Source organism: Cynocephalus volans, chromosome 2 (assembly GCF_027409185.1).
Source record: "Cynocephalus volans isolate mCynVol1 chromosome 2, mCynVol1.pri, whole genome shotgun sequence".
Taxonomy (NCBI): Eukaryota; Metazoa; Chordata; class Mammalia; order Dermoptera; family Cynocephalidae; genus Cynocephalus; species Cynocephalus volans.
The window spans coordinates 115,634,234-115,662,226 of NC_084461.1; the positions used below are offsets into that span (position 1 = coordinate 115,634,234).

Below are 27,993 nucleotides of genomic sequence, written 5' to 3' on the forward strand. Positions count from 1 at the left end.
TGTAGAGAGAGAGCATGAGAGATCTTTGTGGCAATGGGACAGTTCTGAATCTTGATTGTGGTGGTGGTTTTACTAATCTACACCTGTGACAAAACTGCTTAGAATGATACATGCATACCTGCACACAGGGATGCATGCAAAACTGGTGAAATCTGGATAAAGTCTGTGGATGGTACTGTCCATTTCCTGGTTTTGTTATTGTGCTGTAGTTATGTAAGATGTTATCATTGAGAGAAATTGTATAAAGGGTGCATAGAACCTTTCTGTACTATTTTTGAAACTTCCTGTGAATCTATAATTATTTCAAAATAAAAATTTTAAAAACAAAATAAATAAATAAATAAATGAATGAAAAAAAGTCTGAAACTGAAGAGTCTGTGGAATTAGAGACAAATGGAAAGACAGTCTTCAAAACATCTACAGAGGAAAAACAGTTTTATGTTCAAAATATCAAAAATTAGATTGACGGTTGACTTCTCATCAGCAACATTTGCGGTCAGAATTACATCTGCAAAGAACTGAAGGAAAAGCATTGTCAACCAAGAATTCTATACTCAGCTAAGCTGCCATGCTGGAATAAGGGTTAAAATACATGCATTCTGTTAACAGTGTATCTGAATGAAGGATACAGGGGAGATTTTTGTTCTATTTTAGCAGTTCTTCTGTAAGTTTGAAGTTCTTTCAAAATTAATATTCAAAACCACACATTTAGATGAACAACTAAGAAGCTTACCACCTGCGGATAACTATTAAAAAGTACATACTATTGAAAAAACTGTTCAAACATGTACTTTATGAAGAAGGAAGTTGAGATTTACAGGCAAGGAGAATGGTGATCCAAAGAAATTAGTAAATGTAGATAAATACTAATCATCAACATAACGTGCACTTACTGTGTGCTAATCATTTTGTTTAATTTTCACAAGAACCGTGTGCTATAGGTACTGTTTTTTTCCTCAACTGAAGGACACCATTCTCCAGTTTGAAAGGGCTCATCCAGACCTGACAGTACAGTGTGAAAAAGGACCAAACCAAATCACATCTCTGAAATTTGAGAAATCCAAGGGTAAGGAGAAAAATCTTTAAATTTTTCAGAGGGGGAATACATTAGCTACAAGGGAAAAAAATTGGAATGTTACCATACTTCTTAGCAGCAACTCTGGAAGTTAGCAGATAGTGAAACAGTGCCTTTAAAATCCTGAGGGAAAGATTTTTTAACTGTTCTGTGTTCAACCAAATGACCAATCAAGTGTCAAATGCAAGGAATTCAAACATTTTCCTTCTGTGTACCCTTTCTTAGGAAGCCACTGGAGTATGTGATTTTACAAAATAAGTGGAGGAGGATGAAAAAAAGAGGAAGACATGATTCTCAGAAACAGGGCATCCAAATTAGGAAAGAAACCTAGGGAACATGTCTAGAGAGCAGTTAGTCAAGATTAAAGCAGGAGGCTAGGTAGTTCTGGAAAGAAACCAAAAGAAAATTAGAATCAGTACATTTATACATATATTCAGATATTTGGAAATTACAGGTGTTTTACAGATCTAATCATAGTGTGTTACAGATCTAATATAGGTATATAGAAAAACTAAGCAAATAAAAAAGCTCAACAGTTATTAACTAAAGAGAAAACAAAAGACAATTCAAGAAGGGATAGCTAACAGGAAGTTAGTTTAAATAGTCTAAAAAGTGATAATTTGGGAAATAACAATAAGCATCTTATTTCTAACCATAAAAATAAATACCAGAAGAAACAGCTCGGTAAGTTAACAATGGTTTCCACTAACAGATGGAGGCGAATAGGTCAGAGATTTGCCGTATTTAATAGCCTTCTATTATTCATTGATTTTTTTAAAATCTATGTGCTTAAATTATTTGGAATAACATTAAAGATTCATTTAAATGTAAGAAGGCATGTTGCAGTATTTTACTCAGAAATCTGTAGGGAGTAGGATGGAATTTGAATGTGCACTGCTTGGTAAATACTACATGGTGGTGCCACCCACCAAGAAAGGTAACATAGAAACAGATGGAGGAAAAAGACCATGAATTCAGTTTTTCAGAGATTGGTTTGAGATAACTAGGAGACTGCAAGAGATGTTCATTACCAGGAGGATATAAATGCCTAGCTAGACTCAGGAGAAAAGTTCAGAATGGTAATACAGATTTCAGTCCATCAGCTCATACTGTGAGAACCTCCTGTGTGTCACATGGTCATTATTTCTAACTCCAGGCAGCTAAGAAAGAGTTTAGGGAGAATTGATAAAGATGGAAAAGGAAGAGATAATTTTACCCAGTCCTTCAAGGTTTCTAGCAAGTATGTTCATTTTTTTTCTTGATTCTTTTCTGCATTTCCATCCCTGATCTTTATGAATTCATATGAATTCATTATCAACTGCTAATAGTATTTACTTCTTTTACTTGTGTTAAAATTTTGTCACTTAGAAATATAGTATATGGAAGCGGCTGGCTGGTTAACTCACTTGGTTAGAGCTTGGTTAACGCCAAGTCCAGGGTTCCATCCCTGTACCAGCCAGCTGCAAAAATAATAGTAATAATAATTTTTAGAAAATTGCATAGTACATAAATGTATTACTTAACAAATAATTTAAAGCAAATACTTTTGTACCTACCATCCAGGTCAAGAGGTAAACATTGTCAGTACTCCAGAAGCCCTTATGCCTTTCTTCCTATTTGTAATCCCTGCCCTCAGCCCTGTAGGTAACCACTCTCCTGACTTTTATATAATAATTTTCTTGCTTTTCTTTTATACCTATGTGTGCATCTCTAAATAAGATAGGTTAGTTTAACCTGTTTTTGAAGTACATAGAAATAAAATGATTCCATGTATGTTATTTTTCATTTATTTATTTTTGGTGGCTGGACGGTATGGGGATCCGAACCCTTGACTTTGTTATTGTAACAACGGCTAATAACTGAGCTATCCAGCAAGCCCCCATGTATGTTGTTTTGTGCCATGCTTCTTCTCTCAGCAACATGTTAGAATTATCTACATTGCATCCATTTTTCATTTTCGTTTTGTGTTGTTTTCTTTTGTATGAATATACCATGGTTCATTTAAAAATTTTCTTCCCTTTTTTTCTTGATAGGCTTTTAGATTGTTTCTTAAATTTGCAGCAAATTACAAATTACCTGTGTTTGTTTTCTTCTGCCATTTTAATTCTGAAAATAATTTAGAGCATCTAAATATAGCTGTTTATAATATATACATTGCCTTCATATGCAGTATTTAATTTAGTCCTCATTTCAGACCTGTGAAATTGTGAATGCAGCATTCCATTTTATAACTGAGAAAAACTGAGGGCGATACAGCTTGTCACTTGCCCAAGCTAACATTTCTAAAACTTAGTGAAGGACTTTAATTGCCACAGATCTTTTATTCCAAAGTCTGAATTCTGAAATTTGGATTCAGTTTCATACAAACTAAGCATGCTCAATACTTGAACTGAGTTAATATTTTGGAATAAAAAAAATAAAAACCTGAAGAAATTACCTGACTAAAGGTGTGTGCCATTGTCCAGTTTTTCAAATTAAGACTTTATTATTTTGTCTTTGGAATTTGATTTAAAAAGCACTTTTATTAAATGTGGGTGGGATTCTGGAATATAACTTTTTAAAATTGGCAGCAGCAAAACTCTTCACCCAGGTAGAAAGCTATATTTTGATTTAGGTAGGGAGAACAAGAAGGGGAAACTGATGTTGATTAATATTTCAATGAGAGAATACTACCACTTTTTTCCTCATGCCAATTTCATTTATAAATCAAGAGACTGGACTTTGAATTCGAGGGAGCTCTGCCAATCACTAGCTTACTGGCCTTGGATAATATACCTCAAGCTATTTCATGAGTAAGCTCCATGATGTTATCTTTAAGGTCTCTTCCATTTCTAAAATCTATGTCTTATGGATCTGTATGAGTCAATGAAATACTCTCTTGTGCTGTAGGCCAGTCTGACACTATATTTATGTGTGGAATGTGCTGAGCTGTGTTTAAAGCCAAGGTTAGATGTTGATATTATTGCAAAGTGACACTCCTTTTGTTATCTAAAGATTAAATAAGTAAGGATTTTAAAAGGAACATATTTTAAGCAACTTTCAGCTCAAGAAGTAAAAGTAACTATTAGTATAGTTAATTATTACTGGCAGTGTTGAAATTTTTTGTGAAGAATTCAGTACTTCTCTGAAGATGTTTATATGTAGATGTGTTTTAAGTATATACACTTTTGAAAAAATTCTAATAAGGAATTTCGTTTAGAAAAGTAAGAAGATAGACAATGTATTGATATCACATTCCAAGGCATGTTTGAAACATTTTAAGATCTATGTATTTACTTAATAAAAACCTATGGAATTGCAAACATCCTCTTGGTTTGAAAACACATTTCAGCAGGTCTGTTATCTAGGTAGAAATATGTAGAAGCATAAATTATTGTACTTTAAACAGTCATTTGTGAACTAAATATTAAGAAAGAGGAAGTATCGAGAATGTCATTCTCAAAGTAGTACTTGGGAGTGAGAAAATGTACACTTTAAAATTCACAACATGAGAAATAGTTTTACCCTAAAAGGGAAGGCAATTTGAATTTGTGAAAATATGGAGATGATAAAGTACTTTTTATGGATTGTAAAGTAGGAAGCCATTTATTAATTTTAAGTGTTAAACAGAAGGAGCACTTAAAAGAAAATACACTACCTCCCAATGTAAACTTAGTATCTGAAGGTTATTGCTGCAAAGGTAACTTATAAATGAAAAGGAAATTGCCTAGTTTTATATGTAAATGAGAAAACGTGATATTGATGGAATAAACCAAACAAATTTGAAAATATCAGAGCTCAAATCCAATAGATTTGAAGACATCAGAGTAACTCTTTATCTATTTGTGCTCTAACACTGATGAGCATAAAGAATTTTTAGTTTCAAACAAAGGCACATTTGTTTTCATAGAATTGGTTTCGAAGAGATTTCATTTCACAGCAACTTCTTAATGGCCAAGGTCTTTGATCCAGGGTGGAGATAAACTTGTTAAATAGCAACACTGAAATTAATGTTCATGATGTTGTGAACTTAACCCTTTTCTCTTATATTCTTGCTTAGAAGGTTGATAAAACTTAACAGCATTTATCCAGTTCAGCAGATGAAGGCTGCCACTTTCTTGGTTTAAAGTTTGGGTGGGTAAAGAATGTTCATCCTTGTTTAAAATACAAATTTCAGGTTTTGAATTTTAATTATGGCAAGAATGCAAATTTTTCTTCCTGCCTATCTGCCTTGAACATGTATCATTTTCCTGTGGTATGTTAGAGGACTTGTCCTCTTGAATCTGTAGAATCAGGGTCCTGCATTCATGCCTCATTTCTACTCAGATTGTGAAGTTGAGCATATGTGCATTTATCTTTACTGAATATCTTTATCTATGCAAATATGAAAATAACTGCCATTCCTGTTACAAGGTTTAAAGTCATGGCTGTGGAGAAAACAAAAGGGAGGAATTTAATTTCACTTAATGTTCAGGGTTCTGTAATCCTGTAATACGGTTGTTATTGATTTATAGTTGACAAAGCTTATAAATGTATGAAATCTCTTGCACAAATTTATAAATAAGTGATTTATATTTTATCACTTGGAACAAAAATGTTAACATCTCAGAATAATCAAATTGATATATCTTTGGTCTTTGATCTTTTCGTTTCAAATGTGTCTTTTTCCCTTCGTTATACTGACCACCCTGTCTTTTAAACTTTATGTCCATACACTTGTTGACTCTCTACACTTGTTGACTGCGCTGTTTTTCCTAACTGACTTCTCAAACCACTGTAATCTGATTTCTGCCTGCAGTACTTTACTAAAGCTGCTGTAGCCACATCCACCAAGTGTCTGTTTGCTGCACAATCTAATGGACAGTTCTCAGTCATTCCTATCTCAGTGGCAGTTAGTACTGTTGTTCCGCTTCCTCCTTGCAACAGACTCCAGTGACACCACATTTAACTGGTTTTGTTCTTCTCATTCATTCTGATAACACCCAAACCGCCTTGGTAGACTTTTTTTCTCTACCAATCATTTAAATGCTGCTGTTGTTACTCAGAGGTCTCTGTTAAACCCTCTTTGTTTCTCATGATACTGTTTCCCTAGGGATTGTCATTCATTACTTCATTCATATCTGCTGATGATTCCAAGACTTCTTGGCTTCAGATCTGTGTATCCAACTCTCTACGGGACACCTTCACTTCACTGTTGTAGGCTGCAAGTGATATCTCAAGGATTCTGATTGATTCAGCTTGGTTTGCCATGGCAATATATAAATTATTTTGACAAACACACATTGTGGAGGTGGTAATGGTAGGGGCAGGGTTTGATTCACAAAAGGAAGTCTAACTTTACCCCTATCTGTTTTTCATGTACAATTCTAATTTTAATGGATAAGGTGATAATTTTGTTTTGGTTTTTAATGAACAACAGCTACTTGATAAAGTTTATTGCTATGTCAATTACTATTTGGATTGTCTCAACTAAAAAAAAACTGTGAAAATGATGACTAGTATTTCTTCTTGGAATTAGAATCTTATGTATGGCAATCATAATGTTCTAATTAGTGATTTAAAACAAAACAAACCTTAAAATAATTCAGACCTTTATAGTCATAAAATAGAATGTTCATGAAGGCAAGGATTTTTATCCGCTTTTACTGCTATATCCCTAGTAGTTGACACTCAAAAGATACTCAAGAAATAATTTGTTGGATGAGTATCAGTTTGTTAAAATCTTGATTTTTCAGTGTTTACTTTTTTGGGTAATATTTGCCTGTAATTTTATCACAGATTTAAGAAATAGGAGCTTCAAAGGATAAGTAAAGTTAACTTATTTTCTTTTACTTTTTCCTTTTTTCCTAGACTACCTGTTACAGGCCCTGGGTCAAGACAACAATTATTATATCTTGCTGGTGGTTCAGAAACAAGTCTCTGTAGAACCAGAAGCAAAGAAAGGACAGTCTGACTTTTAAAAAATTAAATTGACTATATAAGATACTTGACTTCCATGAAAAAACAGTGAAATAATATTATCATTTTGACATCATTGGACATTCATCTTATTGAGGAGCGTGCTTTGTGGAGCTTTCTGAGTTGAGATTTGGAACCTTCACTGGTGCCCATTTATACGTTGGACTGTAAGCATGAGTGAATTCTGGTTGTGTTTCAACTGCTGTATTGCAGAACAGCCTCAGCCTGTAAGTATGAAGTATGCAAACACTTTGCGTGGGGTCCTTATTAAACATACCACTGGTTCTCAAACTGAGAATAGGGACCTGGCAGTAATTGGAGGGCAGTTGTAGGGAGTGTCACAGAGAATAGTTCAGTGGAACTCTGAACACTGGTTTAAAAAAAAAAAGTTTTTCAAGTAAATATTGTCAAGAACTGTGCTAGACTATTACTGAGAGGTTTATGTTCTTCTACCAAATAGGCAGCTTCTAGAGAAACAGTAAGAGAAAAAGAAGACAATAACCTGAGGTAAAACAGCTTAGTCAGCCTTGGAAATCAGTGGGTGGGAGATGTGCAGCCAGATTGCCCTCACATTCTTCTCAACTTACCACCTCATTTTCCCCACAGCAGCTCACTAAGGAAGGTATCATTGTCCTTATTTTTCATTTGAAACAGGTTCATTTTTTTGCCCAGAGTCACATAGAAAGTGGTCTTGACTGACTACTTCTAATGCCCCACTTTTGTACCTTCTAACCTATGCACATGTTGTTACTTCTACCAAAATCTCCCAACTTCCAAATTTTTGTTCATCTTTTAAAATCCTTAAATCAAATTTCACCTCTATAAAATCTTCCCCAGCTTTCCCCTGACTCAGAAACATGAACTAAAGACCTATGGGAATATACATGTAACTGTCATACAGTCTCTGCTTCCGCATTTTGAATTCTTGAAGGTTCCTGACCATATTTACTTTGTATCTTCAGGATCAAATGTAATATCTTGGAGAGTGTAGGTATAAATGCTAGCTGGTTGGCTGGCTGAACAAGTGAATTTGTATTTTTTTCTGTTTAGTTTACATTTGTAGCAACATAAAAGGAAGATTGAGGGTTAAATTTAAAAATGTAATTGCACACATAATACACGAATTTATTGTAAAAGCTCACAGAGTATAGACAAAAGAGAAAAAGTAATCCTTTTTGACTCTTCGCCCAATCTCACTGATCCCCAGGTGAAATCTTTTTTAGAGGTTGGTCTTTAATCCCTCTAAACATCTCTCAGTGAATGTATATGTACATATTTATATAGGTTTTATTGTTTTTAGGTAAATGTTTTCATAGTATACATATTGTTCTGTCACTTGCACTTAGTAAAATTTCAGTGATTTTTTATGTTTAAGTATAGATCATTTGCATCATTATAAAGTCTTCATAGTGTTTGTAACATAAATATACCATAAAATATTTAATTTTTCTATTGATGGTCATAACTTATTTACACTATCATTTTAATTTATAGTTAGATTACTAGAAAGGTTAAAAATCTTTTCATATATTTAGTGTAAATTTGTATCTTTCCCCTTTCATCAAGTTGCCTTTTGATAGTCTTTACAGTTTTTAATTTGACTTTGTCTATTTTTGCAGTTACAAACATATATTGTGGTTAATAATAATTTGTTATAGATGTTTCTCTCAGTATATCAACTTGTTTTTTTTAACTTTGTGGGGTCTCTCATCATAGAGACAAGTTTTCCTTAAGAACACTTTTACTACCATAATATTTAAAGACCTACTACCCTATTTTTGTATACTACTTTTATAATTTTTTACATTTATTTCTTTGATCCATAGGGAATGGAAGATTGATTAATTTGTGTGATGTGAGGTTGCCCTAATTTTTTTCATGCTATTAAGCTATATAAAGACAGTTTATTAAATAGCCAGTCTTTTTATTAGTAATTTGAAATGTTGCTTTTATTATGTATCACACTTTTGTTTGAGTCCATTTCTGAAATCTGCTCTATTCTGTTGGTACATGTGTTTATGCCTGTGCCACTACCATTCTGTTTTAATTGCTGCAGTTTCTTAGTATGTTTTACTGTCTATAGGGGAAGTCTTTTCATAGCTCTTCCTTTTCAACTGTATTGGTAATGTCTTATTTTTTAAGCTGGATTGTGGTTCATGATTCCTCCTTATGTTCTTTATATTTATTTCTTTGTGTGAGATATTTCATAATGCATATTTTAAATCTTACAGGTGTTTTCCTTAGGATTACTTTGAATTTAGAGAGTAATTGGGTGAGAATTGACATTTTTAGAATTTTGAGTAATTCCAAGGGCCGGCCCGTGGCTCACTTGGGAGAGTGTGGTGCTGATAACACCAAGGCCACGGGTTCAGATCCCTATATAGGGATGGCTGGTTAGCTCACACGGGAGAGCGTGGTGCTGACAACACCAAGTCAAGAGTTAAGATCCCCTTACCGGTCATGTTTTTAAAAAAAGAAAAAGAAAAAAGGAAAAGAATTTTGAGTAATCCCATTGGAAAGCATGGTATATGTCTTCATTTGTGTAGATCTTTTCATACTCTTTTAGAAATGTTAATTTTTTTTTTTTCATTTAGGGAAGTTAAAAAAAATGATGAAATTTTTTATTTTATGGACATTTTATGGATTTTTATTACTTTTCTGAGATCTTATTTTCTGCTTCCTAACTAATTATTTCTACTGTATAGGAAGCTAATTATTTTTATATGGTAATTTTTTATTCAGATACCTTACTGAACACTTATATTAATTAAATAGTTGAAATATATCATCTTAATGTTTCTAAATAGTGACTTCTTAAAGTTATTTTCTGTTATTTATCCTTTTGGAATCTTGACTACACTAAGAACTCCAGTATAATGTTGAATAGGGCAAGAGGTGGCTGAACATCCTTGCTTATCCTGACTTTAATGGGAAAGGTCCTAATTAATTTAATGAAATGAATGTGTGTTTGAGTGAAAATTCTTTGACTATAAATACATTTCCATTATTGTGTATAATTTATAATCGTTGATAATATCATACATTATATATCCAACAGTGTCTTAAAAAATTATGGAATGCTTGAGTCCTATTGCTGTATTGTTTTTAGTATGCCTTTTAATTTATTGTTGAACATAAATATAGTGGGTAAAAGGGACCAAGGTAAATAGGACTTTAGTATGTGGTTTTATATTTATCTGGCTGCAGGATTAGGCTATTTTACAATTTGCTGTAACTGTAGGTGTCAGAGTATAAAATTTCCTGTGGTGTCCTTGGTTTTATCCCCTCTTGGCTTTGAGGTTCCCTAGAGACTTCTTCTATAAGGTCTGAGAACTACAGTTGTTTTCATTTGTAATCCCCTGTTACACAGGAGCCCTGTAGACATAGTGGTAAAGAATGGGCAGAAGGGAAGCATTATGTAATGCTGTGATTAGGATTTAGTCTTTCGGTGAGCCTCTGCCCTTGGGCTGTGATCTACCCAAAGGCTTCTCAGTTTTTTTTTTTTTTTTTAAATTTTATTATTATTATTTTTTACCCCTTAGGTGAGACAAAAGGTCTAGAGGGGACTGGAGTTGTGTATTTCCCTTCCTTTAAGTTGGTTAGTTTCTGGTCAAATAGTTTCTTTTGAGGACAGGCCTTGTTAAGAAGAACAGAATGCTCTGGCATATTTCAACATGGCTACCTTTCCTCTCCCTTTGCTGAAGCCCAGGGAATTTTTCTCTGATCTTCACTGTGAGAACCTGGTAGGGTTCCGTATGGTGAAAGCCACAGAAGTGTGGGGTTCCTCCAAGACCAGGCCCCCTGGAGTTTTTAACTCTTAAACTTGTGTGGTTGAGGCTCTAGCTCATCAGTTACAGTTGAGGTTTTCCTTGACTGGTGCTGGATCCTGCAGAAGTTTCTGTTTGTGGATTTCTGCTCTGGTAAGTTTTGATTTTCTGTATCTTCCTGCCTGTCTCTCCAGGTTTTGGTGAAGCACTTTTCTCTGTGACCTTAGGTCTCTGATGAGTCTTAAGAAAAGCTGTTGTTTTTCAGTTTGTTTAGCTTTTTTCTTGTTGTATGGGTGGGAGCAATGACTTCCAAGCTCCTTAGAGCAGGATAGGAAACTAGAAGTCAAATTGCCCTATTTTTAAAGATTTATTTATTTCCAGTATTTACAGTGTATCTAATAAAGTGAATCCTATTCAAGCATGTGATATAGGTATATTCACCAATAGCTAAGATAGAAAAACACAGATTAGCAATTTAAATAGCAGGAGCATAAGGCTTTATAGTTATAAGACATCAGAAATACATTTTATACTACATCAAGCATTTACATCTTGAGTTTTTTGCATACAACATTTGCCACGTCGGTATTGTGTTATTGTTTGATAATACATATTTGTGTGAGATATTCCACAAAAATTTCATGGGCATCTGATTTCTTAACCTTCTTGACTTGCTGAGAAAAATTACATGATACTTAATGGGGCCACGTGGTCATCAGAGTGGGAAAATAGCTTGCTTGTTGACATCAGGAAACACATTTTAAAAATGCACTAGTAATTTTATGTCTCTTTACGTTCTACAAAAACATATCCTTGCCATTCTAGTAGGCAGTATCAAGGCTGCCTTATCTGTCACAGGCCTCACTCTTTTAACAGTGACGACCCTGGCCTTTCTCATCTTCTGAAGAAGAAAAGTTGAAGTGTTGCTGTGGCTTCATATTTCCACTAAAGTATATATCTGTTTGAGAAAAAAGTTAACAGTAAAGATTTTTCATAACTTGGGGAAAAAAAGACTGCCTTATCTCAAAGCTGCTTGGTCATCTCTAAGTTGTCTTTTCTAAAGTATTTACTGAAATAAAGTGCTGCATGCCAACTCTCCCACTCGTTCTTTATCACCCTTGCTCTTGCACATTCCGTGTGTGAAAAAGGAACAACCCAATAATGGGAAGAAAATAGAATGCATTTTTCTGAGTGGTAGCATAAGAATCATTTTTGTCTTCCTACTCCTTCATTTTAGCACAGTGCAATACAGAGTATAATAGAGTCCCAGTGTTTTCCGCCATGGTAGTCCAAAACTTTTAAATTGACTATAAATGCTGTAGTTGCTGTTGCTAGATGTAGCTAAAGTTGTAGTTTTTCGAACTGGATGGTTGCTGCCTTGCAATTTAATTAAGAACAAAACAAACCAACATTATCAACTATTTACAAAACTGTAGTGAATTCTTCATCTCCTTCTTGTTGTGCATCAGAGTTCTAGTGAACTTCTGAGCTATCCTTAAAAACTGAAAATTGAATTACATTAAAAAAAAAAAAACCCACTTTTCTATTCATACTCTATGCCTTCCCATTTAATGTTTCCTCACATGGCACTAATTGCTTGTAATGCTGTTTGTCTCTGAAATGTGTTAATTTAGACATACATGCACAGTTACCATATATTAGTGCATATAATAACACTGAGAGTTCTGCAGTGAGCCATGTGCTGATAACAGTGGGCAAATCAGACTTCGTTTCCACTCTCATGGCTCTCATTCTAATGGCAGAGATATTTGCTGTATAAATAAGTGTATATGATGTCAGGTGATGATAACTGTGGAAAAGAAAGTGGGAAAAGAAGATAGAGAATGATGTGGGAGAAATGGAGGTATTAATTTAAATAGGGAATGCCTCTCTGATGAAGTGATATATAAGCAAGGGGTTAAGGGACTATGCCACATATACCTAGTGAAGAGCATTTCAGTCAGAGGGACTAGGAGGGACAAGGGTTGTATGTGTTGGAGGAATGAAAAGAAGGCAGAGTTGCTGTGAGCCAAGGGGCCAGTGGTGGGAATGAGGTCAGAGAGGTGACCAAGGGCCAGTTCACATTTGGCCTCCAGGTCATGAAAAGACTGGTTTTTATACTTTGTGAAATGGAAGTCAGTGAATAGTTTTGAGCAAAAAACCAAGTGGAAGAACATATGCTTTTTCCAGTGGTTTGAATGTTACTGTATGCCCAGACTGAGAGAGGGCACAAACTAACTGTACTGCACACTCTAGGACAGTGAGCCACCTTGCTCCTTCCTGCACATTCAGCCAGCAAATCCTTCTCAGCTGTCTGGAACTGAATGTGTAATGGGTTATGCAATAAAGTTGTTTATTCCCTGTGGTGGCTTTTCTTTCTGCCACTTGCTCTCATGTACAGTTTTAACTCATAATAGTAGGGGCTGGGATATGTATGTGCAAGTGACGGTGCTGGACCTGCCACAGCAAAACAAAGGAAGAACACTGGGCTTGGTGTTTAAATGGTTCAAGGTTTCTTTCAGGGAAGTGGTTGAGGGGGCAGAGATCAGTAGACAGCTAGGGTTGCTGGAAGACCTCAGACATTCTGGAGAACATCAAACCCATTACTGCAGCCTCAGCAATTCCGTGAAAGGTGGCTAGAGGAAACTCTAGCTGAGGGCACTCTCTGATTTCAGGGGTTTCATATAAAACAGAAGCGGGATTGCTCAAGTGTGATGCATTTCCATAGGTGCTATGCTATACTAACCTCAGATGGCACAGATTCTTTTAGAACTTCTATTTTCAGGAATCATATTCTGCATCTTAAATGAGGTGCGGAATATGGTAAAAATGTCATCTTTTTTTCCTTTTTCTGAAAAGACAAATGTGTACGCTCTTGATTTGTTTAATTTTGTGCAAAATCATATTATATAACCACAGTCATCTCAGAACACTTAACAAAATGAATTTACTTAATAAAAATAGAAAAGTATCCTTATCAGTTGATAAATGCAAACTAGCCCTACTTTTAGAAAGGTGTTATGGAGGACTGATTCAAATGTTTTAGCTGTGCTGCTAAACCTAGAAATTCCAAATACTATTTGATATACTGGAACTGCCTGCCCTGCCTTAGGAGCGGCCACCATATTTTCTTACAGGCATACAGTCATTTTGGGTGTAGTGGATGATGTTCCCCTGTATATTGTACCTCTGCAGCTCTTTAATATAATTGTGGAGAAAGTTTGAATTTGTCTACATGTACTTGAAAACAAACCAGAAAGGCTGTTGGCAAAACTGTGGAGCAGGGCTGGCCCCGTGGCTCACTCGGGAGAGTGTGGCGCTGGTAGCGCCGAGGCCATGGGTTCGGATCCTATACAGGGATGGCTGGTGCGCTCACTGGCTGAGTGTGGTGCAGACAACACCGAGCCAAGGGTTACGATCCCCTTACTGGTCAAAAAAAACCCAACAAACAAACTGTGGAGCAGATAGGTTTTGGTGTTCCAACCCTGTTGTTTGTGCCCTTAACCAATTAGGAATTGTTGGTAAGCTGGTGTCCATACACATTCATGTATGATGAGTTTGGGATGGGGAAGTGGGTATAAGAAGGCAGTAGAAAGCCATTTATTTTCCAACACTAGGGTCTTTTATAAGTTTGTAAATGTTAGAGGGGAAATTTTGCTTTAATGCTCTTCTTAAATTGATATTTATTCAGTTCAGATTGAAGACTTTTACTACCTACCTTATGAGGAAGCAAGCCATTTCTTAGAAAACCATGTGGTTGTTGCAATATTTAGTTGTGTAAAATGTGATATCAGCAAAAATCATCAATAATAATTCTTTAGCATTTAAAATAAAAATTTAAATTATCTTTGAAACTGTGTAATATGTTTTATACAGAAAATATAAAACCTGTAATGATGCACATCAGTAATCAGGTAGAAATCATCACCCAGTACAAAAGTCCTGTTGGTGGACATTTAGGTAGTTTCTTGTTTTTAGTATTTTCTCTCACAAGTTATGCTGCAGGTTCTTATACATATCTCTTAGTATATACATGTCTTTTTGTGTATTTGTTTCTCTAGCATATATCTAGAAATGGAAGTTCTGAGTTGTGGGTAGACATGATCAGTTTCACAAGATAGGGCCAAATTATTTTGCAATGTGGTAATTGCTTCCACAGCAGTGTGGGATAGTTCCACTTTCACTTCGCTTGATGTTTTCTGACTTTTTTTTAAAGATGACGGGTAAGGGGATCTTACCCTTGACTTGGTGTTGTCAGCACCACGCTCTCCAAGTTAGCTAACTGGCCATCCCTATAGGGATCCGAACCCGTGGCCTTGGTGTTACTAGCACCATACTCTCCCCAGTGAGCCATGGGCCGGCCCTATGTTTTCTCACTTTTTAATTTTTGCCAGTCTGATGGGTAAAATGGAATTTAGTCTTCTTAAATTGTTTTTTTCTGATTGCTAATGAGGTTAAGCATTTTTTCATGTGCTTACTTCTCAGTATGGTTTCCTCTTTGGTGAAGGACATGCTTGCCCATGTCTTTTTTTTTTTTTTGAATACTTATTTATTATACATATATTTAGGAAGATCCATATGATTACATAAACAGTGAAAGTTCTTTACTTTTTATATGTAACAGCTTTTTCCTCAGAATTCAAAGTCTAGGGAGGATGCATGTTGTTGGAGCTATTTTTCTTTACCGGAGAAGACATCAAATTTGAGAGAAAATTAACTGTTGAGTTTAAACTTATCAGAGGTCTTCCTCTAGCTGTCATTAATTTTTAGTGATCTGGGCCTTGTTTTGATACCTAAAAGTCAAATCAAAACAAAGAAACAAAATAGTTACTCAGTCCTTCAATCCAGAAAGAGAGGTTTTGGTGAACCCAAGTTGCTACACCAATGACATTCTTCTGCTCATGTGTTTTGCATATTTTATGATTTCTTATTTATTCATAAGTGTCTGTTTTGTATTCCAAATACAGATTTTTTGTTGGTTATATGTGTTAGAACATACTTAACAAACTTTACCTTTTGGCCTGTGTTTTTGTGTTTAAGAATGTTTTCTGGCTTACTTGGTAAGAGCGGCGGTGCTGGTAAACACCAAGCACCAAGATCAAGGGTTCAGATCCCCGTTCCGGCCAGCCACCAAGGAAAAAAAAAAAGAATGTCTTCTTACCCTCTGGTCATAAAGATGTTCATCCAAATTTCCTTGTAAAAGTGGAATAGTTTTTAAATGTTCCTAGATATACATTAATTTTTTTTTTTTTTAAATCAGTCTGGCCCAACATTTTTTTTTTTTTTTTGCCAGAACCAATAATCCTGAGATCCCAAACTAAACTGGTAAAAGGAAAATACCAACTCTTATGCCAGAATTTAAAACCTGTACCCAATATTTGTTGTGGTTAGGAAGCAGTTTCTGAATGTACCTATAAAAAATTTGCATCAAGAAAAAAAAAAAAAGTGGAATAGTTTTGCTTTTCACATAGAGGCCTGGAATTGATTTTTGAAGAAGCTACATGTATTTTCCATATGGGGAACCCTCTATTCGACAAGTACTTACTAACTAGTCTTTTCTTTCTCTGCTAGTATGCAATATATTGAGGGTACTTCAGAAAGTTCATAGGAAAATAGAAGTTAAAAGATAATACGAATCTTTCCATAAACTTTTTGAAGTGCCCTCGTACATCAAGCTTCTGTACAGGCATGCTTCAGATTCTAGATTCTGTTAGACCATTTGTTCTTCATCATGCTGATATCACAGAGCCTTTTAGTTGCTTTATATTGTCTTGATATCTGGGAGGGCAGATCCCTTTTGCTTTGTTATTTATTTAGTTAGTTTTTCTATCTTTGTTCTTTTGTAGTGTTTTGGCCAATCTTAGTCCTTGACTTTTCCATATAAATTTTAAAATTAGTTTGTCAAGTTTTCCAAAAGACCTATTGGTATTTGGATTGGACTTGCATTGAATCTGTAGATAATGAGTATTTCCATTCATGAAACTGGTATATGTTCTAATTTTTTAACTATTTCCATAAAGGCTCTTCTTTCTTTTTCTTTTTTTACTTTTTATTAATGAAAACTTTAAAACGTGTTCAACAGTAGACTATAGTATAATGAACCCCATGTATTTATCTCTCAGCTTCAACAATTTTAATTCTTGTCTAATCATCTTTATCTTATTCTATCCAGTTTCCCTTATCTTGTATTATTTTAAGCTAAATCTGAGGCATTATATCATTTTATCCACAAATATTTCAGTATTTACTCCTAAAAGGTAAGGAGTCTTCTTGAACATAATCACAATACCATTATGATACCAAAAATTAATGATTCAAAATGGGGGGATTTTATATATAAATGTACAGTATAAAAATAATTATGAAACATATTATGCAGCAAATATTACTCAATTAAAGAAATAGAACATTGCCAGCACCCCAGAAGCCTCCTTATGTCCTTTGTAATTACATCACCATTCCAACTACTATCTTGATTTTTATGGTAATCACTTTGTTATTGTGTTTTATGACTTTACCATTTATATTGTATTCCTAAACAATATAGTTTAGTTTGCATGTTTTAATTTTAGAGTAATAACTGAATGCTATATTTTGTGTTTTCTTCTTTAATTCAATATATTTATATAAGATTGATTCATATTGATGCAGGGAGATAAACTTCAATTTTATTTCTCTTCAACATTTTATTGTATGGCTGTATCGTAATAGATTTATCTATCATAACTATAAACTTTTATATATATATAGCTTTTGAAAATCCGAGTTGTCATCAGTATGGGACTACTTTGAACAATGCTTTTTTGTGCATTTGTGTGTGTGTAGCCTGGTAAACATTTGCTGCATGGGTTTCTGTAGGGTATATACCTCGAAGTGACTTTCACCTTTATTGTGCAAGACCAAATTGTTTTAAATTTGGTGTTACCATTTACATTCCCTCCAGCACTTTGAGTGTCCTGTTCCACATCCTCATCAACACATGGTATTTTTAGACTTTAAAGTTTTTAATCAATTAAGGAAGAATGTAGTGGCAGTTGTTTGAAGTTTAGCCTTGTATTGTCTTGCATTTTCACAGGAGAGGAATAGTAACCTGACTTATTTGACTATTAGGTTATGAGCCTCAGTGTTATACAGAAATTAGAGATTTAAAATAAAATTTCCCAATTCAGCTCTTCCACACTTTTGTTCATCAGCATATTCCATTTATATTATAGGATCAGATCAGTTCTTTCAGAGTACAGAAAAGGACACATTTCAATAAATCGAATCAAATTAAGACATTATACTATAACATTTTTTATTTTTGTATTTAGTTTTAAGTATGGTTAAGCATTAATGTAATTCAGCACTTTCGACTTACTCAATTTCTAATAACTTTTATAGAAATAAATGCAGTCAGTAGCCACCAGGCATCCATTGTCAACCTATATACAAAATATTAGTCCTTAATTTTAAAAAGATGAAACATAAAAATAACAGTTTTAGTATCCCAGCAGATGATTTTGAGCACCTCTTGGGTGGGCATATCCCACATTGCAGACCGTTGATTACAGAACAAGTCAGAGCATGGAGCTCTGGAGTTCAGAAAGAGTATTATATTATCTTTATTATGACAAAAACGATCACCATGAAAAGGAAAAGTGAAACTCAGGAGAATTTTTTTTTTGATGAACGGGGGTGGGGGGCTCGTAGTCAAATAATTATAAACTCTGTATATACACGTACATATATGTATATGTATGGCAAATAAGCCCCCGTTTTAATTTTTTTCTATATATGTCCATTTGAAAATACTGTCTATCCTTATGCTCATAAAGAAAATCTCTCATCTAGCAGGCGATGTTAAGTGGAGTCAGTGTGAACTCCTATTAACTGGCAGCTTATATAAATTCTGAAACATTTCTTAAAAGAACTATTGTTTGCGAGTCATCTGACCACATCGGGGAGATTATGTTTATTTAGAAAATACAGCCCTCAATTACAGGTTCTCTCATTGTGTAAATGGTGTGGAAGTCTACGTCTTTTCAGAAGATGGTGAATTCTTAAAATGGTTAAAGTCTATTCTAAAACACCAATAGCATGAAATTCGATTTTGTTTTACTGACCCTTAGTTTTATAAGCTTAGACACCGGAACAATGAAGAGAATGAAGCTTTTGTTTGTCTAGAGTTAGTATGGGTTGGGTTCTGATTCTCACAGAACATTGGTGTATATACAAATAGGAAAGAAAGGAATACTGGTAAAGAACTCTAATTTTATTATTTTTTAAACGAGTAATAGGCAGGTAAAGTCTAGATAATGGGTTGTTATAAAAGAATAAAATGTTTATGCAAATATCAGTAATCTGTAACTAAAGAGAAGTTAGAATTTAAGTAATTATCTGGGACTTAATCATATACTGTATTCTCTGGGACCAGTATTTATGACATCTATAGCATACTGAACATTTTTAGAAGCACTTTTTCAAAATCTGTACATTTGTGAGGTAAACACATTGTAAAAACCATTCTGTTTTTCTTTTCCATCCTTCTATGCCTTAAACTTGTTGAGTAGGAAGTATTACCGATCAATTTTATTAGCAGCTTTCATATATATGCAGGACAAATTCTAGCCCAGCTCTCAGCTCTTGTAAGTACTGAGTACTCTGAAGTTTGGTCTGGTCTCTTAATTTTGTACATATTAAGATATTTCTGATGCTTAAGTTTCATTTACTTTGGTAGATTGAACTTTTAGTTCCTTGAAAAGCTGTTTCTTATGCTTATATTGCTTATATATTAGGTGTAATATCATTTGTTTTTATCCGTGATTTGTTTTGTTTTTATTTTTGAAGTGAAAGTAATTTCTATACAGTCATAAAATTTTACTTTTTTTTTTTTTTTAAAGATGATCGATAAGGGGATCTTAACCCTTGACTTGGTGCTGTCAGCACCGTGCTCACCCAGTGAGCTAACTGGCCATCCCTATATGGGATCTGAACCTGTGGCCTTGGTGTTATCAGCAATCACACTCTCTGAGTGAGCCAAGGGCCGGCCCCAATAAAATTTTACTTCTTAAAGGCATCTAAGTAAACACCTAGTCAAATGCATGTGTGCATGTGTGCACACAGATTTGGACGCTTTATTAAAACAAGTTAGGTAGTAAACTAAGAAGACTAGTGAATTAGTGGCAGAGCCTTTTGCATTCTAAGACCAGTTTTCTTTCTAGTATATGTTTCAGTGAATTTTATCCAAATGGAAATGAATACCCATGTTAGACATAAAGTTGAATTATGAGACTATGAAAATACACACCACTAGTTTTGATAAGTTATGGTGAAACCAACAGTATTTCAGAATTTTGAAAGGCTCTCCTTGCTACCAATGTTAATTAGTATCTGTCATTTTTACAGACCTTCTTAATTCAAACACTTTTGTATGTATTAACTTAATGATATACATGCCTGTCATTCTAATCCCTGCTTTTGCCCCCCCCATTCCCGGTCACTTTGTTGGTTTTGGTTTTATTTGTTCTTGCGGTGTCTACCTGGGTCTCAGTTGTCTTCACTGGGATCTTAAAATACACAAATACTTTTGCATATCTCTGTCATGTACATATGCATATATTCAAAAGTCATTAAGATATTGGAAACAGTGTTGGCTGTCACTTCTCCATATAGAACAAGTAAACAATATCCTCTACATTATATAATAAAAAGATATTACTAGATGCCATTTTCTTGCCTACCTTAAGAACAGATAAAATTAGTAAGAAACAAGATGATTGTGCTTTCAGTGGTGCTTAACTATCAGAAAGGACCTCATTTTTAGGAGCTCCAAAGTTAAGTGTAGTTGTGAAAAATTAAACAAGTTTTTCCCTCTTCTTATGAAATCCGGTTCTTTATAGGCTTTAGGATTGTTCAGATATGGGTTTGAACTCCAGTGCTAATACTTGCTTTACTGTTTGACCTTGGACATGTTAATCAAATCCCTGCAAATGAGAATGATACCTATCTCATAGGATTCGATATATTAAAGTGGGTAATGGATTAAAATATATTAAATAAGATAATTTATGCAAAGTGCTTAGCATAGTGCTTCGCATATAGTAAGTGCATTTATTATGGATGTTGAGTTGATAAATTGCAATTTCTTCTCATTTAAAATAATGGGGTGTGTGTGATTTTTTGTTTCTTGTTTTTATTTCCATTGGTTATTTTCGAGCACATCACATTCTATTTGAAATGAAGAGAACTATCAAATCTTGAAGAGTTGGTCTCTTACCTGAATTATTTTTGGTTTGGTTGTCAGTTACCACAAAGAGATCCAGTTGTGTAACATAACAGAGGTTGTTAGACTTGAGTATGTATATAAATATTCTCCTCCCTCTTGAAACCCCATTTTACATAATATTAAAGGAGTTAAAAAAACAAAAATAAAAAAAGTTAGATGACAGAGTGGGAATGACTGAGCTGAATGCAGCCAGAACCAAATTGCATACAGAGGGAGATACTGACAAGAAGCAAGCTACCATTCTTTACCTGCCTTCTCTTAGAATGCCTGCAGCGAGGTTCAAGTCCCACAGGCTGGCTTTCAGCAGGTCCTTCTCTAAAGAACTCACTGGCGCTACAGAAAAGACCTGCTAATGTTTGTATTTGTGGTTTCTCCAAGGAGAAAGTCAGCTCACTATCTGATCACCCTTCATTGAGCCCGCTGATGCTTGACCCATGCACACTACACCTCATTTGGATAGCCCATGATCAGCAGACATGAGTAAAAACCAAAATAAATGAACTGAGTACAAGAACTCAGTTTTTTCAGAAGAAGTAGATGATTCAGGGAATAGAAAAGAACTAAAAAACTAAACAAAAAACATGAGTAGACTTCAGATTTAAGATATTGGATCCACTAAACAAGAACAACATGCCTACAAAAGAAAGAAGAGAACAAATCAATAACAAGAAACAGTGCTTGGAAATAATATGATAGCTGAAGTAAAGAAGTCCATGAGAAGGGCTAGAAGATGCAGTTAAATCTTCCAGAGAGTAAAACAAAGAAATAAAGAAATGGAAAGTAGAAGGGAAATATTAAGAAAATTAGATGATCAACCCAGGAAGTTCAAATTCTGCCTAATTAGAGTTCCAAGAAAAAGAACAGAGGCATTAGAGGAGAATAAATAATCAAAGTAATAATAAAAATTTCCCCGAACTACAACAGGGTTTTTGATTGAAGGTCCTGTTGAATTGAAACAAAGCCATACCATTCACTGAAATTTCAGACTAAATGGACTAGTCATTTAGCTGTTTAAGCAGTTAGTAAAATATTTGTGGAAGATATTGGAACAATTAATGATAGTTTCCTAGAAGGTTAAGCAAACAAAATGAAGCAGTTTCAGTACAAAACATAGTACAAGAAATAATTATAGTACACTGATTGGATCAATTTTAAACAGTATATAGAGTTAAACACTTGATTTTTCTTTCTTAATTTTATATAGTAAATGCTTGGGAATTACATAACTTTCTTTGAAACACGAAGATGTTCATTTCAGAGCAACTGTTGGTACTGTGGTGCGAAGGAAAGAGTGGTGGACGAGGAAGACTCCCACATCTGCTTTTAGTTAGCTGTGGGACCTTGGCAAGTAATAAGTTCTCCCTAGGTACGTGGTTTCCTGGCACTGCCATAACAAATTATTACAAGCTTAGTGGCTTAAAACAACACAAATTTATCTTACAGTTCTCGAAATCAGAAGTCCAGTACAGGTCTCGCCGTACTGAAATCATTGTAGGCCACCATATTACATCATATTTTCTTTGAGCAGTGTGCTGTACATTGCATTTTACCAGTCAGTTAACTGAAACTAGGCATATACTGTGCATCACACACATTTGCATGGTGGCAGAAATTCATAGTATAAAGGCTTTAATGCCATTGGAAAAGATGTCATTAGTAATTGAAAAGCTATTTCAGATTAGTTTTTTTTTTAAACCTCTATTTAGGTTTTCATACTTAAAATGTATGATTTAAACCATATACTAACTTTAAGTAGGAGGAGAAAAAGAACTCTTGTGTTCACTTCAGGTTTCTCACTGAGAGATGAAAACAGCTAGTTCCTTCAGTTTTACTTTTAGCAGTTTTACCCATGAAAAGATCACTATAGATTTGAGTAGAGATTCCTTTTAAAAACAAAATTTGGGGCCTCCTGCAAACTTCTCATCTGTCATAAGCTGAGAAATTTATACTGAGTGGGAAAAGGTTAGTTATATACTAAACTCTAAAGGACAAATAAATAAACTTTAAAGGGCAAAATACAGACAGTACTGTACTTCAGATTGGATTTTAAATGCATTACCAGCAACCCACCTATTTATAAATATTTCCAGACAGGCAATATTTCCATCTTGCCTTTCTGTACTTTAACTTATATAATCATAGGATTCCCTGCTTTGTAACACTAGGTAGTTGTTTTGATTTTTCTGTTGTGATCTATAGTGTGACTGTCATCTCTTAACGGAGATGGCTCCTTATATGAAACCAGTTACCTGAGGGCCACGGCTACCATGTCAGTGAGTGAGCCAAGCTCTTGAAGGCAGATGAGTATTATCATTTACTTTTCCCACAGTAGAAGGTACAGTACAAGTTGGTATAAGGAAAAGATTTATTATTTTCTGAAGTTTTGACCTAAATTTGAGAATTTGGAATCCAAAGTAGGTCACCCAGTTATTGAAGAGCAGATTTTTTTCAATCTCTGCAGTATCTAACACCTTATTTCTCTTCCATTTGTCTTTTACCATATTAATCAGAGAGTTTTGGTCACAATCTTAGAAACCACATTCACACAGGTGGTTTATCAGCTCATATTACCACCCATGGGAAGGCTGGATCTGGCTGCTTGAACATCTGTATCCAGGACCTGTGGCACTTACTCTGTCTCTTTCTTGATTCTTTTCTTTGCACATTGGCTTTTTTCTTTTTGACTACAGTTGGGTGTTTTTTCCTTCATTGGAAACATGGTTCATCACCCAGTTTAACAACCGTGGGGAAGAGAAGGCTTCTTCCTGCCTGAGTGCTGCCCAGGGAAAGATTCTGGCCCCATTCATGTTTTAGGCACAGCCCTGTGGTCACAGTTATGGACTGCTGTGGTGGGCAGCCTATCAAAATTATATGGTTACAGTCAGGAAGAGGTGGTTTTCCCAAAGGAGAGGAGAGCTGCTACTGTTTCCAGAAGAAACAAAGTATGCAGGAAGAAATGGCGTATGCCCTCTATAAAGATATATGCCTATTTATTTATGCAGAAGGACAGAAATGAAATCCCAGTTGGTCAGTTTGCGTATCTGTTAACTGCTGTGGTAAAAATATTAAAGCTGCTTCAAATCTTTTAGCAACTGTAAAAAAATTTATTACTCACTGCAGGTCTGGAATACCTTAAGCTTCCATTTAGGTGTTAAAAAAAAGTAGAAATAAAAACACAAATCAGCAAAATAAATTTAAATAAGGATATACAAATTGCATAAACAACTCCTTTTCTTTTAGTAAATGATAGTTTTGAATGTTAAAAAGTTAAATCTCTTTTTCTCAAGTACTGATGTAGACTTTGAGGTTATTTTTCATTCCAGTGATACAATAACTAAAGTGAAAAAGTCAAAGAAAGTAAGAGACTTAATGCTAGTTATATACCTTCAGCAGGGTTCCAGTGAAGCCAAGGTCTATAAGCCCTTCGCTCCAGCTGTCTTTTGGCTTTTGTGCCATGTTAAATGAATTTGGTATGAAAGATAATGAGCAAAAGGCTTCCTGTGTTATCTTAAACAGTTTGTTTTAAGATAAAAAAAAAAAAGTCACTCCCTTTCCCCGCTTTCCCCAAATAATAAGGACTTTAAAGGAGAAGGGCTATATCCCATTTTGGAATATAGGAATATATATATATCCCTATATTGGAACTTATTAAATACATATTGATGAATTAGTTTGTAATAAATTTCTCTGATGAATTACTTCTTTTTATGTATTTAAAAGTCATGTGCCATGATTTTTAATGCCTTTTCCCAAAGGTTATGCCTTTATTTCAAATGATTGTTTGCAACTCTTCTTGTTCTATTTTAATATGTTTTCCTTACTGTTTATAAAGTATAAGATAGTATAATTTACGTATTACCTTCAAGGTTGGTCTGACTCATCAGTGCAAGAGTCCATGGACATAGAAAGGAGGTAGTGTATTTAGTAGCTCAGGTCATCACTGATGCCTATAAATAGATATATGAGTATGTCACATAGGGATATCCAGTCATTATGGGAATGAAACCATGATTCCCACTTGATGTGAGTTATGGGAAACTTGGTTGGGGCCCAGAGGTAAGGAATGAAAATGGTGGGCAGTAGTTCATATGGGAGAGTGATGGAGTTGAAGTTTATTTCAGCTGTCTTCAGTCAATGAGTTAGGTATAGGCTCTTTTTGATAAATATTATTTGAATTAAAAAAAAATTGAGAATCACGTTGGTAAGTGGCTTGGTTGTTGTAGAGTTGTTTTTTGTAAGAACCATTCAACCTAATAGCTTTCCAAATAATTAAAACAGACACACAAAAATAATAAAACCTGATTCAGGGAGTACAAGTGAACAAATGGGGATTTTGAGCGAAGACCAAGAAATATCAAGTGAGTTTGCCAGAGGATCTCAGATGTGAAGGGAATATTAAAACATCATGTACTACTATTCTAGGTACTGGCAAATGAGTTCATGTATTTAAAGTTGTTAGAACTGTGCCTGGTATGTAGTAAGCACTCTGAAGTATTTCCCATTATTACTTTTTAAATATTCAGCTGTTAATCTTTAGAGCCAAAATTTCTAAACCCTTGATACGTCAGTATCATTTGGAATCTTGTTAGACATGCACATTCCAGCCCCACCCCAAACTTGCTGGATCTGACATTCTGCAGCTGGAGCTCAGCAGCCTGTGTTTTAACAAACATTCCAGGCATTCTGATATACACTAAGGTTTGAGAAATTATGGTTTTAGAGGTTTCATCAAAAACTTGTAAGTGATGACAGTTGAAACTACTCTGTAGGACACGACATTTTTGTGGAGCAGAGAAAATTAAACCAACAGAGAAGTTTCACACAAATATAAACTCCATTAGGATTAGCATTACATGTTTTATATTTTCTATACATGATAGGTCTTTGAGAAATAGTTGGTCATAATATTGGATAAGACAGTTTTTAGAGAACTGAGCCAACGTATCTTTTAGAGCCCTTTATTCATTCAGCAGCCATTTATTGTCTACCGTGTGCCAGGCACAGCTCCTGTCACAGAACTCCTAGTATTGTAGAAAATCAAACTGTAAGCAGATAAGTTATAATGTAATGTTTTAGGTGCTGTACCTGAAATGTGAGCTTTGTAATCTGGATGCTCAGACTAGAGAATATCCAACAGCCTCAACTTGGGTTAGATTTGAGCTGGGTCTTACAGAATGAGTAGACTATTGCCAAGTAGGAAGAGATTTGGGGTGAGGGCATCTCATGTATGTTGACATTACTACCATGAAAGGTGTTTTCATTTTTCATGTTAATGAAGATCCACTAAGAAGATCCTTATTCTTTATATCAAAAAATGTCAAATACATTTTTATGTTAGTATAGCTTTTATTAGTCTTTTTTTTTTTTTTTTTCCTGTCCTGTGAACTGGATGGATAACAGGAGGCAACTTGAAAGCAGCTCATGCACACAGGGAATTATTGTCAGTGGCATCATAGAAAAAAAATTACCATTTGTTTTAGAAATGCTTGGTGCCTAATTACACTGTCAATATTTCAAAAACTAACTTCAAGCCTTATTTCAGAGGCTTCCAAACCCTAGTTTTGGTGTTCTTCAGTAATTTTTTCGAGGTGCCCATAGGTCAATAGAAATACTGGACAGATTTGTTAACTAATTTGGTCCAAATAACTTAGTAATGATTTATGTCCTCACAACCAGTTGCCAGTTGAAAAAATGAGGCATAAATAGAAAGGAAAAATATATTTATTTCATTCTTAAATAACCACAGTTACTTCCTATGGGATGTTTGTGCCTGTTGGGCATTACACACTTTCTTAAATGTGGAATCAAGCTGAAAATTTCCACCCCCTTTTCCAGTTCCATACTGGCTTTCCCCCCCACTTATAGCAACCAGTGAAAACCCTACTTCACAGAGATACACCATTGAAGAGAATATATGCTCTAATATTGAAATTGTGAATTATCTTGAGCTAGTAGTTCACACAGTGTCATACATATGTTGAGTATCACTGTGTTTCCCTCAAAATGAAAATATCCTGTGGTGCCCCTAGATGTTTGCTGGCATGCCTTGACACACAGTTTGGAAACTATGGGCCTGTTTGATAGAATTCACCGGAGGGGGATTCAGTTACAGAACTCAACTGAGTTTCTCTAGGTCACAAAGTTGAATCAGTGGTATATCATTCAACCTTTCATTTACTTAGGCCTCATTGGCATAAATGATTGTTATTTTATACCGTGAAATTACCAACTTTTTTTCACTGCCTCAGAAGGCCAATATTTTCATTTTCTTTATTTACTCTGTGTCTACTTCTAGAACTACCTCAGGCTAGATCATACTGTGCTCTTAACTTTGTGCCCTGTTAGTATGTGGGACTTGGCCTTCATCTGTTCCTCGTGGCACATGTTTGCACACTAAGCTGCCTAGAGAATAGTTTTAACTTTTAAGTGATTAAGTAATTGCTGTTTTATAGAAGCTACAATGGATTAATATTCTATAAAGGTGAGAGAGGTAGAGTATTAACATTGCTACAAAAAATGTGTTTGAAAATTAAGCCTTCACAACTGTGTGAATGTAATGTTTATACATTCGTGAATTTGTTCCTTTAAAGAACATTTGTTGATGAATCGCCACGTGCAACACATAGCACTGGCCCTTGTGGACTCACACTTTATATGCCTTGTCTGTATAGGAACATATCTCCCGTCCAGTGGACGGTTTAAATTTGATGTGATATATAAATTTTACTTTGGTAGAGGTGATCACAAGGCACTCTGGCAGCACAGAGGAGGAGCACCTAACCCCAGACTAGAGGATACAAAGCAGTAAGGCCTGAATTAGTCAAATTAAGGAGCAGTAAAAAAAGATCCCTCCAGGCACAGGGCACAGAAGTGAGAGCGAGCGTAGCACATTTGGAGAACTGGAAGTAGAAGATGAAAGCTTAGGGTGCAAGGAAGAGAGTAAAAGA

The 27,993-nt window shown here is 34.8% G+C and overlaps 1 protein-coding gene across 3 annotated transcripts in view; it reads left to right on the forward strand.

Annotated features, from left to right (window-relative positions):
* Nucleotides 1-27,993, forward strand: part of CDC42SE2 (CDC42 small effector 2) — a 110,105-nt gene that overhangs the window by 67,132 nt on the left and 14,980 nt on the right. For 2 of the 3 annotated variants that reach the window (XM_063086427.1, XM_063086428.1), the window contains exon 3: nucleotides 6,905-7,239. In XM_063086427.1, coding sequence (XP_062942497.1) covers nucleotides 7,186-7,239 — 54 coding nt within the window. In that variant the 5' untranslated portion in view covers nucleotides 6,905-7,185. Of the gene's footprint in view, nucleotides 1-997; nucleotides 1,067-6,904; nucleotides 7,240-27,993 lie in introns of those variants that run through there. The other variant, XM_063086430.1, reaches the window with a different exon arrangement.